Source organism: Hibiscus syriacus, unplaced genomic scaffold (genome assembly GCF_006381635.1).
Source record: "Hibiscus syriacus cultivar Baekdansim isolate YM2019G1 unplaced genomic scaffold, ASM638163v2 tig00110402_pilon, whole genome shotgun sequence".
NCBI classification, from domain to species: Eukaryota; Viridiplantae; Streptophyta; class Magnoliopsida; order Malvales; family Malvaceae; genus Hibiscus; species Hibiscus syriacus.
The window spans coordinates 749854-764593 of NW_024062722.1; the positions used below are offsets into that span (position 1 = coordinate 749854).

At 34.3% G+C, this 14740-nt stretch overlaps 2 protein-coding genes across 2 annotated transcripts; one reads left to right on the top strand and one right to left on the bottom strand.

The window, feature by feature from the left end:
• Window positions 1–504: 504 nt before the first annotated feature.
• LOC120123705 (O-fucosyltransferase 39-like) lies at window positions 505–8293 on the bottom strand. The gene is made up of 12 exons (XM_039142530.1): window positions 8252–8293; window positions 7197–7305; window positions 3874–3956; window positions 3208–3270; window positions 3014–3095; window positions 2860–2930; window positions 2655–2743; window positions 2338–2541; window positions 1863–2133; window positions 1339–1566; window positions 1033–1230; window positions 505–758 (listed from the first exon to the last, which is right to left on the bottom strand). Exons 1-12 carry the CDS (start codon window positions 8291–8293, stop codon window positions 549–551), a joined length of 1650 nt encoding a protein of 549 aa, XP_038998461.1. The 3' UTR covers window positions 505–548.
• A 3743-nt stretch (window positions 8294–12036) lies between these two features.
• Window positions 12037–12888, top strand: LOC120123707 (very-long-chain (3R)-3-hydroxyacyl-CoA dehydratase PASTICCINO 2A-like; the record flags this gene model as incomplete). The annotated part of the gene is made up of 4 exons (XM_039142531.1): window positions 12037–12113; window positions 12201–12282; window positions 12517–12610; window positions 12714–12888. Coding segments are annotated over 4 exons (327 nt in total), but the record flags the coding sequence as incomplete, so codon positions are not given.
• Window positions 12889–14740: the final 1852 nt, after the last annotated feature.

A 14740-nucleotide genomic window follows, 5' to 3' on the forward strand; every position in this document is an offset into this window, starting at 1 on the left:
TAACTTTGTTTTCTATAATTTTTCTGTATATCTTTTTAAAAAATTATGTCTCTAACATAAAATTTTGTATTTGTTGCGGTATTAATTTATTTTTATTGTTGATAAAACGAATAATACATGCAAGACTGATGAGATTTGAATTCATACAGGAAAAGAAGCCACTGGGAAATCATGTGATGTAGATATAGGTTCGAGTGGGACACATTGCTATGGCGACCTTTGCATGCATGCTTGTATCAATAAGTTTGGGGATGAAGCTACAGGGACCGCCGACTGCATTTGTACTTACCCTTGTTAATTTATGCAAAAATGGTGCAACCTGTCACCATATATTATTAATAATAACGCTAAAATCAATTGATTATATAAAAATATGTCAACTCTCAATACAGTACACAGCCCACAACTATTTATTTTGGTGCAAAAATCATTTTCCAGCATAATTTATTTTACGAAAATCATTTTCCAGATTCATGCTGTTTATTTAAGATGCCAATGTTAAAGGTAGTTTGGCTTCCTTGAGCATATCTTTTAGTAACCTGTAGGGCTTAAGCATGGCACATGCAATCAGGAGCCGGATATGTATATATGGACTGCTTTGGTTTCCTTAACCTGAGTTGCCCGTGTCTGTTTTGATGCCCTTCCACCACCGCCTGACGGAATTCCGGCCAACTGATGTTTTTGTCAAGGAAGAGTGGCCCCAACAGTCCCATATTTGGCCTTATGGTCTTCGTGTTCTCGAAAGTTCGATGTCCCACCTGTTTGCATCATTGCAACTCTCATCTATTACCGGCCTCGTATGCATATAATTAACTATCCAGAAGGTAGACAAACACCGTAAAGGACTAAAAGCACCGAGACTGCAACTCTCATCTAGTAGCAGCCTCGTACGCATACTTCTCTCGTAAAACTGCGGTGCTTTTAGACTTTACGGTGTCTATTTCTGTTGGCGTACGCGTGTGTTCCACCAATTTATATTCACCAAAGCATGTTGCATATTCTATGACTACTGTATTAATCAGAAACACTCACCAAAGCATTATGCATATTCCCGGGAGAAGCAGAGATAAAAATGTCACTATGCATACCAACATAGTAATCGACGGCAGCTAACAACGACGCCTTTCCTTTTATACTGACCCTTTCCTCCGAAGAGGCGAGGCTCTTTTTGTCTTCCATCAATGGAAACAGCTCTTGTAGTGTGGAGATCCTAGCTTCCCCTCCATATACCTGCAATACATTGCCATTCGATTAATAAATTGTTGAAAAACCAAAGTAGCAGACAGTATATTTTGAACAAGTTGAGATGGAAAGCCGAATTTCATAAAAACAACCTACCTTGTGGGAGGCAAGATAAAGACGGGTATTATTGCCGAAACCTAAAGCTCCTAGAAGCAATCCGATTTCTTCAGGAGTCAACGGGCAGCGTCCCTGACTTCTCAACTCTTTATCGGTAAACCGCGAATTGAGAACCCTTCCTTGCCAAATCGTTTGCCGATACTTGGCCAGAGCCAATTTTTCAGCTTTACCCCCACCAAAATCACATGCCGAATGTGCAGCCATATCCTGCACATACTAAAGGTAAGTGACAAAACAAGTGACAGTCCAAAAAAGAGAGAGCCATTCGTGAAAAATTCGCAGACCACCAATGTCTAGTATACAAAGGGTGTTACTAATGTGAATGTAAACCACAATACTTTCACATCATGGCTATCTCATTTTTTCCATGGATACTTCAGTAAACATTAATGGTTTTTATATCAGAATATGCTCGATAATATTTCGAATTAACGCCTATATATATAAATTTCAGCCACCAGGTTACAACAAGGAACTTAATGTACAGTATAATGGGGTTATACCTTGTCAAATCGAAGGTGTAATACAACAAACTTTTGTGGCTTTTGTTCATCATTTAGATGAGAGGTCTCCCGGAGATGGTCAGTGCTAATTGCTTGACTTTGAGCCTTGGGATACCTTAGGCGATGGACAAGGGCATCTCCAAGTGCTCTAATGTGCGGAACAAAAACGAGCGCTTTAAAATTGACTTTACAACGTAGTTGCTGGATCTCACTCGGCAGGTTGTCAAATGTCAAACGGTGAGAGAACGGAGAAATTGCAGCGATCCCATAACTGTACAGAATAGGACATGTTTACTAGATCACTCAAATTGGAAAATGTACTAAACCGGAGATGGGGAGAACAAATCAGACAGGGCATGTGTATATATTATATAATGTTCCATGACGAGCAGACATTTAACGGGTTCTTAGGACCAAAACTTTTAAAGCAACTAAATCGCGTATTAGAAATCAAACAGTTTGAGCTGCGACCAACCTCTGCAGTACGGGCAAGACATTCTCAAGATACCAGTTTGCAGATGCATGAACGGGTGCTCTTTTAACTCTGGTGGCTCGAATAGCAGTGGCATAATACTCCCTTGTGCTCCACGAGAGTTCTTCAGGCAGCTCTTTGACTATTGGTATGTCATCCTTCAATACATTAATAAAGTGCTCCACATCAAATATATCCATGAATGAGCTGCAGAGAAAATAAGTACTTCAGAAAAATGCCTCCTTAAAACGTAGGCAAAAACTAGACATATCCCATCGGCACGAGCAATGTGAAAGATAACTTCCTTCCCCACAAGGTACCTTGAATCTTGCCAGACAGGATTCACTTCGAGATGCGGGATCACAAGAGTTGCATTCAGTATTTTAGCAACGGCGACAGCATCGCATATCTACAGAAACAGGAACCATTATATCTTACTTCCTAAACTATAGAATCGAGAGAACTTGAACAATTCGAATGTTTCGTAATTCTAGTCTCCTCTAAGCATGTAAAACGAAAACCTACCCCCATTCTTTGTTGGTTGAGTCCCCCATCAAGAAATACCTGGAGATATCCTTCTGATTTCTGTGACACTGCTGCACAAAGCAAACAAAGTGTAACACAATCACTAACAATATGAAGAAACGAACTCAAAAAAATCTCGATGCTAATCACTCACGAGGGGCATTTACGGATGCAAGACATGGTCTCCACCCTTGGTCAGCCAAGGGTGCCCACAGATCAGATTCCTCTCCATTAAACTGAATGCAGAAACAAATGAAACAGTAAAATTACAAGTCAGAAAAAGGGGAAATCACAACATATGCACGTGCAAGCACAAACAGGCGCGGATGCCGGCGCCGGTTGACTTACACTTTCACGCTGTAAGGCACTCCGGAGTAAAGGTAAATGTCGAGGTTTAAGAACATTCCACTCCTGCAACGAAGCTCAAAGGACATAGTTAATCAATTTCCTTTCCTAACCAATGAAAAATATAACAACCAGCTAGTTTAAGTTCATTTCCTTCCCCCAAGGAGCAAATTATGATCATTTCATTTGTCAACACTCATAATCAATGAAAAACTCCATTACCATTTGACTGAAGGAGCAAAATAAGATCAGATTTCTTGTGAATTAGTGTGCTGGTATATTTTATTGATCAAAAGAATTGGAAAACTGGAAAAACTAAATGAAAATTACATAAACTGAAGAAAACTTGAATAATTCATTAGCATAATTAAAAATTTTCCAGTAAAAGCAAATTAACTAAATATTGCCACCGAGAGAATAATGCCAGGATTGGCATAATTTTAGATGCATAAGCTTGCCACTTAGCCACAAACCTCTGTCGGCAAAAGAAACTCAAACTAATCCAAACTTTCCATTTTTAGTAATTTGCAAAATTTTCATGAACAACTTCAAACTTCTCAGTTTTTTCCCCATGAATTCTACAGGAACCCATAACTCATTTTGATTTTCTTTATTTTTAAAGAAAAATGAGAAAAATTCAGCAAAAAAAACATAGATATAGAAACATACCGAGAATGTAGAAGGGGAAGCATGGTTGAAAAAAAAAAAGAAAAATAAGTTGGGAAAGCAACATAGATAGCCTAAACATTGCTCTTACAAGAGGCTCACAACAATTCTTCTGGTAATTTAATCTCATCAACTTTCTCTTGAAGCTGAAAAACAAAACCCAGATCTCCAAAATGAACCCTTTCCTAGTTTCTTTTTTTTTAAACCTTCTTTGTTGGATTTTACTCAAACAAGCAACGTTAAAACAAAAATGCAATCAACCTCCGAAAAGAAGAAGAAGCTCAACTCAAGCACACAACATTACACGAATCACTCAAATCATTGCTTCTCTTATGTTCTGGCCTTATTTGAGGGCGTCTCACTTGGACACCTTGGACACCTGTAAAGCTTTGATTATGAGAAAGTGTACCCCTTTTTTCTCGATGTCCCGTGAAAACAAATATGCTCCTGGGAAAACACAGTGGAAAGTGTATTTATATATTTTCACACGTCTTTGTTTTAAAGGATTGAGACAAAAATTAGACCGTTAGGTGCGGTGGGGGATTTTGTGAAACTTTTGATTAAAGTTTTCATCTTTATCGGTGGATTGTGATGATAATGCGATTAGATGGCAGCACCGATGCTAGCATTTAAAGTATTCGGAAAAAAGGATCTTACGTAGGTAGGGATGATTCGATTCGGGTCAGGTCAGATTTTCGGTTTAACCATATAATCCGAAAATTGATTCAAAAAAGATACATTTTACCCGATATGATTTTTTGAGATAAAATCTAAATTTGACCTGATTTTACCCCAAATAATATATTTATTAAAAAAATATTATTTTTATTCAATAAAATTAAAATTTAATTGAAAGAAAATAATATATAGAGGGATGTACTGTAATTATCCGTAAATATATAAGATAAAATTATTATTTTTGGTCGGATTGGGTAATTTTCACTCTAAAATCAAACTCGACTCGACCCGAACATAACCTTTAAAAAATCAGACCCAAACCCAAATTCGTAAAAAAATCAAACTGATCGGGATGGAAGCCATTGGTTTCGGGTATCATGCAGGGATGGACTGAGGGGGCGGGTGGGGGCAGTCGCCCCTTCTGAAAATTTAAAATTACCATATATTTTAAAATGTTCCTATGTATTTACTATTAAAAATTTGTTTCGCCCCTAAAATTTTAGTTCACCCCCTTAAGTTTAAATTTTCTATCCATTTTCTCATATTCTCATACCTATCCCTATATGTTGGTGTAAATATTTAAGAATTTATATTAAAAAATACAATACTATAAATGTTTAATATAAAAATAATTATCTAAATTATATTTAAAATTAATTATGTGTGTTTAAAGAATTTTCATTAAAAATAGATATATAATATTTTTTTGTTACAGTTTTAGTTATCTATAGTTAAAAAAACTGTTGAGCGACATTTGGCATGTTCAGATTATTTTAAAAATATATTTTAAATAATATTTTGTTTTATAGAAAAATAAAAAAATAAACATGACACAATTTTCTTAACGATACGTACTTAAAAGTGTAAGGAATAAAATATTACACATGTTTTAAAAAAAATCTTTACATACCAAAAATCAATTTTAAACATAATCTAAACAGTTTTTATTAAGTCTAATATAAAAAAATTTAATATAAAAATAGAAAAGTATTTAAATTTATGTAAAAATTTAAAATTCAAAAATACGATCGTTCTCCAACATTTTTATCAATCCATCTTTGTTTAGATTCATGTACTAATACGAGGCCTACACTATTTCTTATCGATCCAAATTACCTCAGTAGTTAAAAAAATTGTTGTTGTTCTTAGAGGAGTTCGAGCACCGGCAGCTGCAACATGTTGATTGAACGTTCATTGTCAAATAGTTGAGAGTATTTAGAACTGATACTACTTTGTAATCACCTTAACTTAATCACATGTCCAAGAAGATAATTGAAGTATCTCTTATACGATCGTTTGATCGATTCATATTCGTTCTCGTAAAAATATTATATAAAATTTTAAAATTTAAAAGTGTTTATTCCTAATATCTCATGAATCCATCTTTATTCAAATTCATGTATATGAAAGTTATGATATATATATTATAATTTGATCTCTGTATTCTTTTAATTTTGTCAGAAATCGAAGTTAAAAGTTCATATATTTAGGTTAAAGTCACGATAAAATTTAGTTTGATATTATATTAATGACTAAACTACACTACATACTACTGAATTTTAGGTGTTATATCTTTATATCTTTGAACTACCAATATTACTAATTATACACTAAGCTTTGATTTTGGTTTCAATTATATCACTGGAATATTAAATCATTAACAGTCGAATCAAAATGACATCATTTTGGTGAGGTGTCTACGTCAATGGCCATCAACCACGTTATTTTGTCACTAATGATTTAACGATTTAGTGGTACAACTGAATCAAAAATAAAAGTTCGATGTTATAATTGACAAAATTTAAAGTATTGTGGTATAAATAATATAACGCCTAAAGTTTATAATATCTTATGTAATCTGCCTTCTATTAATTGAATTATTAATCTATGTTAATTTGATGATATGATAAAATTGATTTTTAAATTATATTCTAAACTTTAAATATAATATTAATTTAACTATAAACTTTAGATGGAATATCACTTTGATCACTAAATTTTAGACAAAATATTAATTCGATTTCTGAATTCAATGAAAGTCTCTCATTATCAACTGTCTCTAATCACTATCATCATCGATCAATGCCAATCACTATCGATCATTTTATCAATGACTATTTGACCCTAAAATTTAAAATTTATTCATGTTTGACCTTCTAAATACAATTTGATATTCGTTTCATAAAAAAATACTATTTGACCCTAAAGTGGTAAGGTTTATAGTGTTATGCATCTAAATGAGTCAAAAAAAAAAGTTTAGATACCTATTTGAGAATAAGCATATAGTTTAGAAACTTTTTTTTTTGGTTATTTGAGAACCATTTTTTTGTATTAAAAAGAAATGAAACAATTTTTAAAAAAATTATCATTAAAATAAATAAATAATGCTGAAAAAAGGGTTAATACAATAATTTAAAGGAAATAAATAAGCAAAAAAGGATTAAATTGAATTAAATCAAAATTCAGGGGCAAAATTACCAGCAATGACTGAAATAAATTATGCTTCAAATGAGAGGGACTGAATAAATAATTTAAAAATATTGTAATTACTCACAAGTCCTCCCCATAAATTGCCCCCATTTTCTATTTTCCCCTCATTTTCTCTTCATTCTCACAAGAAACAAATTCCCAAAGCTCTTTAAACACACTTCTTCTCCGGCTGAATAGTCCCTTGGCCACCTCATCACCACCACTCTGGCTACCACCCGTGGTGGTAGAAAACCTAAAACTACCACCCAAATCACTCCTCTCATGACCCTGAAGCCAAAATAAAACCTCAAAAATCACGAGAAAACCCCCAACGCCGTAGATCTGAAGAAAATCCCTTCGGCACTTACCATTTTTCGATGACTTTTAGACTTCTCCAAAGCCCTTTCGTTGCTTCGATGGTCTTCACTTCTCTCTCGGTAAGCTAAGTAACCTTCCCACTCTTCTTTTTTTTTTGGTGTTTTCTTTGTTTCGAAAACTTATCCCCTTTGTTTTTACAGGTCGTTTATGTAGTGTTCGGATGCTTGTTCCCTAAATCAAAATGATTATATTTTCCTTTCTTAGTCCCGTGGTCACGGGGATCCGTTGGTGACTTGTTTCTTTTTTGATTCGATTATTGTTTGAGTTGTGACGATGGTTGCTATGCATGCTCGTGTTTCCTTTTATTTTAGGTTGACTCGTGATTATGACTTGATTCGAGGACGAGGGATTATTCTCCCTTGATTCTTGCTATTTCTTGTTTTGGTTGCCATTTTTTGACCCATCGCTTATTTTGGTGCAATTTAATTCAATGTGAAATCACTAGGAGGATGATTCTTTCCCTTTTCTCCGACACATGGTTTTTCACGCGCCTTCTGGTGACCCTCGAGGAACCTTTAATGTTTTCTGGAATGTTCTGACGGAGTATGGGTCGCAGGATCATTTTGCCAAATCCAATGGTTCATGGTTGGCCGTGCTATGTGACTTAAAATCTAGGGTTTTGTAACCATAGCTATTTGGGATCTCGGCTGTCTATTCGTGCCCTGATCCAAGGGTTCATTGTTGTGTGGCGCTATTGTTGTCTTTAAAAACCCTAAAATACTAGGTCAGGCACCTTGGGCTTATTGGCAGTCCTAGCTGGTTTATTTTCTGTTGGACCGCCTGGATTGTCATCTAACCCGATTTTCTGGGGCAGGCTCATCGGGTGTGGGCCTTATTCTTGGACTTGGACCATTACCTCTGTTGGACTGGACGTTTCAGACTTGAACTCTTTGGCCATGGACTTTTATTTGATCGAACCTGAAATTAAAAATAGAAAAGAAAAAATTTAATAATAAAAAATAAAACATGATAATAATAATAATAATATATGTATTATATAATATATTTTTAAAAACTATATATATATATATATATATATTATTCTCAAAATTATTTGTTTTCAAAAACTAATATATATATATATATATATATATATATTTAAAAATATTATACTATAATATACACAAATGTGATAATAAACATCGGACAAAAATGAATATCTATAACTATCCCTCTTTGTACATTGTTATGTAACGAGAATATGACAAAGATAAAATGACACAAATTTTTATCCGGTTCTTAAAATAGAGGGATTCCAAAAGCGAGCTTGCTCTTCTGATGTTGAGACGTATAATTTTTCCTCAGGAAAATGAACTTCTATTGAAGTGAGATTTCTTCGAACTCGATATACTTTGTCACGAAGTTGAAATCTAAGTCGAAGTTGTAGATGATTGTTCTTTAGGTCGGATATCATCTGTTGTGGAGTTGAAATCTGACTTTGGAAGATGGCTCCTCGTTACTGAGTTAAGCCAAATTATAATCGATTTTTGGATGTGTTTTGTGGTCAAGAATCCTTAGTCGTGAAGTTGAAACTTGGCCTGAAAATTTCAATTGGAAATTAGCTCATCGCTGCTGAGTTAAGCTAGACTGCAGTAGAGTCTCAATTGACTTTCAAACCTAATATCCTCTGTTGTGGAGTTAAACTGACTTCGAAAAGATTTGACGGGAAGATGACTCCTCGCCGCTGAGTTAAACCAAAATGCAGTCGATTCTAGATGCATTTCTTTGTTAAGAATCTTACGTCGTGAAGTTGAGACTTGGCCTAAAAAATTTGACTATAAACTAGCTCCTTTTCCCTGAGTTAAGCTAGAATGCAGTCGATTCTGGGTTGGTTTTCGAACTAAATATCCTCTATCGTGGAGTTGAGATTGACTTCAAAAAGATTTGATTAAAAGATGGCTCTTTACTGCTCTTTACTGCCAAAACACATTCGATTTTAGAGCATTTTTGGGTCAAGAATCCCCCGTCGTGAAGTTGAGACTTGGCCTAAAAACTTTGACTGGAAACTAACTCTTCGTTGGTGAGTTAAGCTAGATTACAATCGATTATGAATTAGTTTTCGAACCCAATATCCTCTGTTGTGGAGTTGATATTGACTTCAAAAAAAATTGATTGAAAGATGGCTTCTCGCCGTTGAGTTAAGCCAACATACAACTGGTTCTAGATGTGTTTATGGGGCAAGAATTCATCGTTGTGAAGTTGAGAATTGGCCTAAAAACTTTGACTGGAAACTAGCTCATCGCCACTAAGTTAAGCTAGAGCGCAATCAATTTTGAATTGGTTTTCGAACCTAATATCCTTCGTCGTGAAGTTCAGACTAAATTTGAAAATATTTTACTGGAAAATGGTTCATCACCGCTGAGTTAAGGCAAAATATAGTCGGTTTTGGATGACTCCCCTTGGCAAAAAAGTCAAGTGAGATGACTTTTTTGCAGCTCGTTTATATAGTGCTCGGATGCTTGTTTCCTAAACCAAAATGATTCTGTTTTCTCTTCTTAGTCACGTGGTCAGCAGGATCCGTTCGTGGCTTGATTCTTTTTTGATTTGATTCTTGTTTGATTGTGACGATAGTTGCCATGCATGCTCGTGTTTCCCTTTATTTTGGGTTGATTCATGATTATGACTTGATTCGAGGATAAGGGATTATTCTCCCTTGATTATTTCTATTTGCTATTTTGGTTGCCATTTTTGGTCCGATTCGCTTATCTTGATGCGATTTAGTTAGATGTAAAATCACCGAGAGGATGATTCTTTCCTTTTTCGCCGGCGCGAGATTTTTCACTCGCGTTCTGGTGACCCTCAAGGAACCCTTAATGTTTTTTGGAATATTATGACAGAGTATGGGTCGTTGGATCATTTGGCCAAATCCAACGGTTCATGGTTGGGGTAGTTCTACTGTACGACAATTTCAATATATATCGGAAATGTTAATATTTTTTAACATTTTCGGTAAAACGCTACCTGAAACATTATTTTTTTTACCGAAAATGTTAATTTCGCTAACTAATTTTCGATATAACCTAATATTAATATTTATGGTAGAAAAATAATAATATTTTAGGTAGTATTTTACCGGAAATGTTAAATATTTTGGGTAGCGCCCAATATTAACATTTCCAATATAAAAATAATGTTTTAGGTAGCGTTTTACCGGAATGTTTAAAAAATATTAACAATTTTTGTAGCGTTTTTTCTTAGTTGTATATTCAGGTTGCCGCACCTAAGACATCCCTTCATGATTAGCTTAAAATCTAGGGTTTTGTAACCCTAGCTATTTAGGATCTTAACCGTATATTCGTGCCCTGATCTAAGGGTTCCTTGTTGTGCGATGTTGTTGCTATCTTTGGAAACCCTAAAGTGTTGGGTTAGACATTTTGGGCTTTTTGGCAGTCTTGACTGGCTTGTTTTCTGTTGGATTGCCTGGCTTGTCATCTAACCCGATTTGCGGGGTCAGGATCATCAGGTGTGGGCCTGCTTCTTAGACTTGGACCATTACCTCTGTTGGATTGGACGTTTCGGACTTGAACTCTTTGACCTGAACTTTTATTTGATTGAACCTGAAATTAAAAATAGAAAATAAAAAATATATAATAAAAATAAAACATAATAATAATAATAATATAATATGTTTTCAAAAACTATATATTGAAACTATATATTATATATTTTAAAAAATTGTATAATATATTTTAAAATATATTATATATATATTCAAAAATTATATATATATATATTATATTCTCAAAATAATTTATTTTCAAAAACTATATAATATATATTTTAAAAAATATTATACTATAATGTGATAATAAATCCCAGACGAAAATGGTGTAGTGTCTACACGTTTAGTTAGGTCTCCAGTGTCGTCAACTCTGCCACAAATAGGATAGATTGTATTTAACTTGGGTAATTTTATGGAGTTTTCCTGAGGTAACAAAAAGAAAATATAAATTTACCGTCTGTATGTTTTTTTATCTTAATTTTCAGTTGAAGTTAGAGGATTCTCGTGATTTGCAGATTCGAACAAACGTTCTTGTTACTTCACTGGTCATCAGCTGGGCCATTAGAGGTAAAATTAACTGAATTAAGCTGTTTTCCTTCAAATTTATGGTTAATATTAAGAAGCTGTAATTGGGGATAATCTAGAGTTGAAACTGGTGAATATATCACTCTGCATTTGTTGATCATGCTTTTATTTTGTTTGAGATCCTTTTCTTAGTATTCAAAGTATAATAATGCGGAAGGGTTTTACCATTTGCGATCTTCTTTTGTTTTCATTATCTGGAGCATATTGTTTGGTCAAGTTGATTACTTAGACTGTTATTTCTAATTGGGATTGAGAGCTTGCTTCTGATCGTCTGATTTTACTTTCGCTGAAGCAAGAAACCTAATAATTTGTGTCTATCTCGTGTTTAAAGCTCTCGCCCCTCATTTTCCCTTGAAGTACACATATATCCAACATTTATACTCGAGTTCGAATAACATAGTTTGAAACTTAGCATTGATGCATGTTATCGTTTTTCGTATCATGCCATCATTTCATCAGAGCTAATGTTTCTCTCTACATTGATGATGCCAAAGGGCATTTCTTTTATAGACATGGATGTCACACGCAAATTACTTTCCATAAATTCCTTGTAATTGCAGATTATTCGCTATTCATTCTTTGGCCTGAAGGAAGCCTTTGGTTCTGCACCTTCTTGGCATTTGTGGCTTAGGTAAATAATACATGTGTTCTGTTTTAGTTAAGTGGATTTGTTGGATCCTTGGCGTTCATTTTGCTGATATTTGATTTCTCCGAACAGGTATAGCACGTTCTTGGTTTTGTATCCAACTGGCATCAGCAGTGAAGTTGGTCTGATCTATTTTGCCTTGCCATATATCAAGGTAATGTATCACTGCTTATGTTTTGTACGCGAATACTTCCAATCAGCCGTGTTATAATTCAGCACATTCTTGTTGATAGCTGCCATGTGGTTTTTTGTTGTTGTATGACCAAATACACTTAGAAATGTTTTAAAGAGTAGAGGATGGATGTTCAGATACAATACGTCATTTCTTGAATTCCCCTCACCTCGGGTTTTTTGGCATTTGAATAACGTAAAACCGGTGTATCTGCAGGCTTCCGAGAAGTATTGCATAAGAATGCCGAACAAGTGGAATCTCTCCTTCGATTACTTCTATGCCGCGGTTATTGCCCTTGGAATCTATGTCCAGGTATGAACTAAGCATTCCTCATTTAGCATTTCATCTCAGCTTGATTGATTACCTGCTTAGTTCTTCATGCTTATTCAAAGGGACCATTGTTGTTGTTGTTGCAGGTAGTCCTCACCTGTACCGTTATATGCTCGGTCAGAGGAAGAGAGCTCTGTGCAAATCGAAAAAGGAGTGAAAACACTGGTGAGATTTGCAGAGCTTGTGTTCATTATATCAGAACTTTGTGCATGTATCATTCTATTCTTTTAAGTGTTGCTTTTTGGCTAAACTGGTGGTGTATAGGTGCTGAATTTACCAAATTGTAGGTAATTTTGATAGTCTGTTCCCAAGTTTTTTTTAATAATCCGAGATAAATACAAGGTAGAATATGTTCAAAGATAACTCTCAACCATTTGACATTGAATGCTTACATCCTTGACGTTCTTGGTTCTTAAACCCGAAACATCAAGGAATAACAATAATTTATTTAACACGGAGATTGCTTGGTTCGTGCTTTAGAAGGAAGGAAAAACATTACGACAAAGGATCATCACTCCAAAATTATCACATGTTAGAAAATCATCATTATTCATTCAATTATTAGCCACCATTTCACATTCATGATTCGTACACATTTAAAGCTACAATTCACCAACAATCAATTGGTCTAGTGAAATGAGACACTAGGTCCTTGAAGCAAGGTTAGGGGTTTGAATCATGACGTTTGCGAATAGAGCAAACTGAGTTGGGAGGGTCGCCCTCGCCTCTGTAGTGCCCGATCTGGATTAGTCGATCAACAGATCAAATATCAGTGATTAATTAAAAAAAAGCTACAATTCAAACATTGGGTCAAGCTTAAATACTACTCTATGAATTATGTAAAGTGTATGATTTTTTGTGTTATTATTATGCTTTACATACTTGTAAATATATACTTCATGTAATATGGTAGGGTAGTTATATATAACTGAGGTTAATCTCCCAAAATTTTAAACAAAATAAGGTAAAAAAAAATAAGTGGATCTCAATGTTTTCAAAATCAGACCGAACATTGAACCGGTGAAGGTACTGGTTCATTGGTTCAACCGGGTTCAACCGCGGTTGAACCGGATTTTATATAAAATAATATTTTTTTTTAATTTTACATAATATTCAAAGCAATATTAATATATATGTAACACTTTTTTTAAGTTTACAATATTAAAAGGTATAAAAATATCACAAGTCATAACATGTATAAATGAAAAACCATAAAATCAAGTGAAACAAAAAGATTCAAATCAACTACAACATAATATTTAAGGTAAAACATATTAAATAATAAATATAATTATATAACTATAATAATAAAAAATTGGGGTTTAAAAAAATCATAACAAATGATGTCATTTGGTTTAATTGTTTTAAAAAAATAATCCCACATGGCTAAGAAACATAGAAGAGCATCCCAACTTACTTCTATAAATAATAGAGGTAATTTGACATTCAAAATCATGGAGCCTTTTGGTGAGCACAAAGCGAACTATTCTTTCGCTTCAATTGAGCTCAAATTTTAGGCTTCAATTGAGCTCAAATTTTAGGCTTTAATTGAACTTTTAATTTTTTTTTTTGAGTTCGAGCCTTTTCGATTTCAAGTTTTAATATTATATTTCGAGTTGATAATTTTTAGCTCGTGAGTTTTTGAGTCGAGTTGAGCTTACTTTTAAAGTTTTCGAGTTCGAGTCGAGCTCAGCAATACTCGAATTTGACTCGGCTCGTTGAATAAACGACGTTGTTTGGTTTAATTTTTTTTTTTAAAAAAGTGAATCGGCGGTTCAAACCGGTTTGTCGGTTTTTAGCCGATTCACCCCGGTTTTCCCGATTTTCAGCCAATTCTTCCGGTTCTTTACCGGTTCTGTGCTAATCCGGTTTTGGGAGTTAATCGGACCGGACAGGCCACTGGTTCACGGTTCAACCGGTCGAACCGGCCGGTCCAATCCGATTTTAATAACATTGGTGGATCTACACTCAAAACATTCATCATCATTTCGAACATGGCTTATTGTTTACTTTTGATAGAAAGGGTAGATAAGACTGTTTGAAACGGTGAGGCGGGCACCAATCTTTTTCCCTTTAAAGTAGAGCTTATTATATAAAAATATAGTGCTTA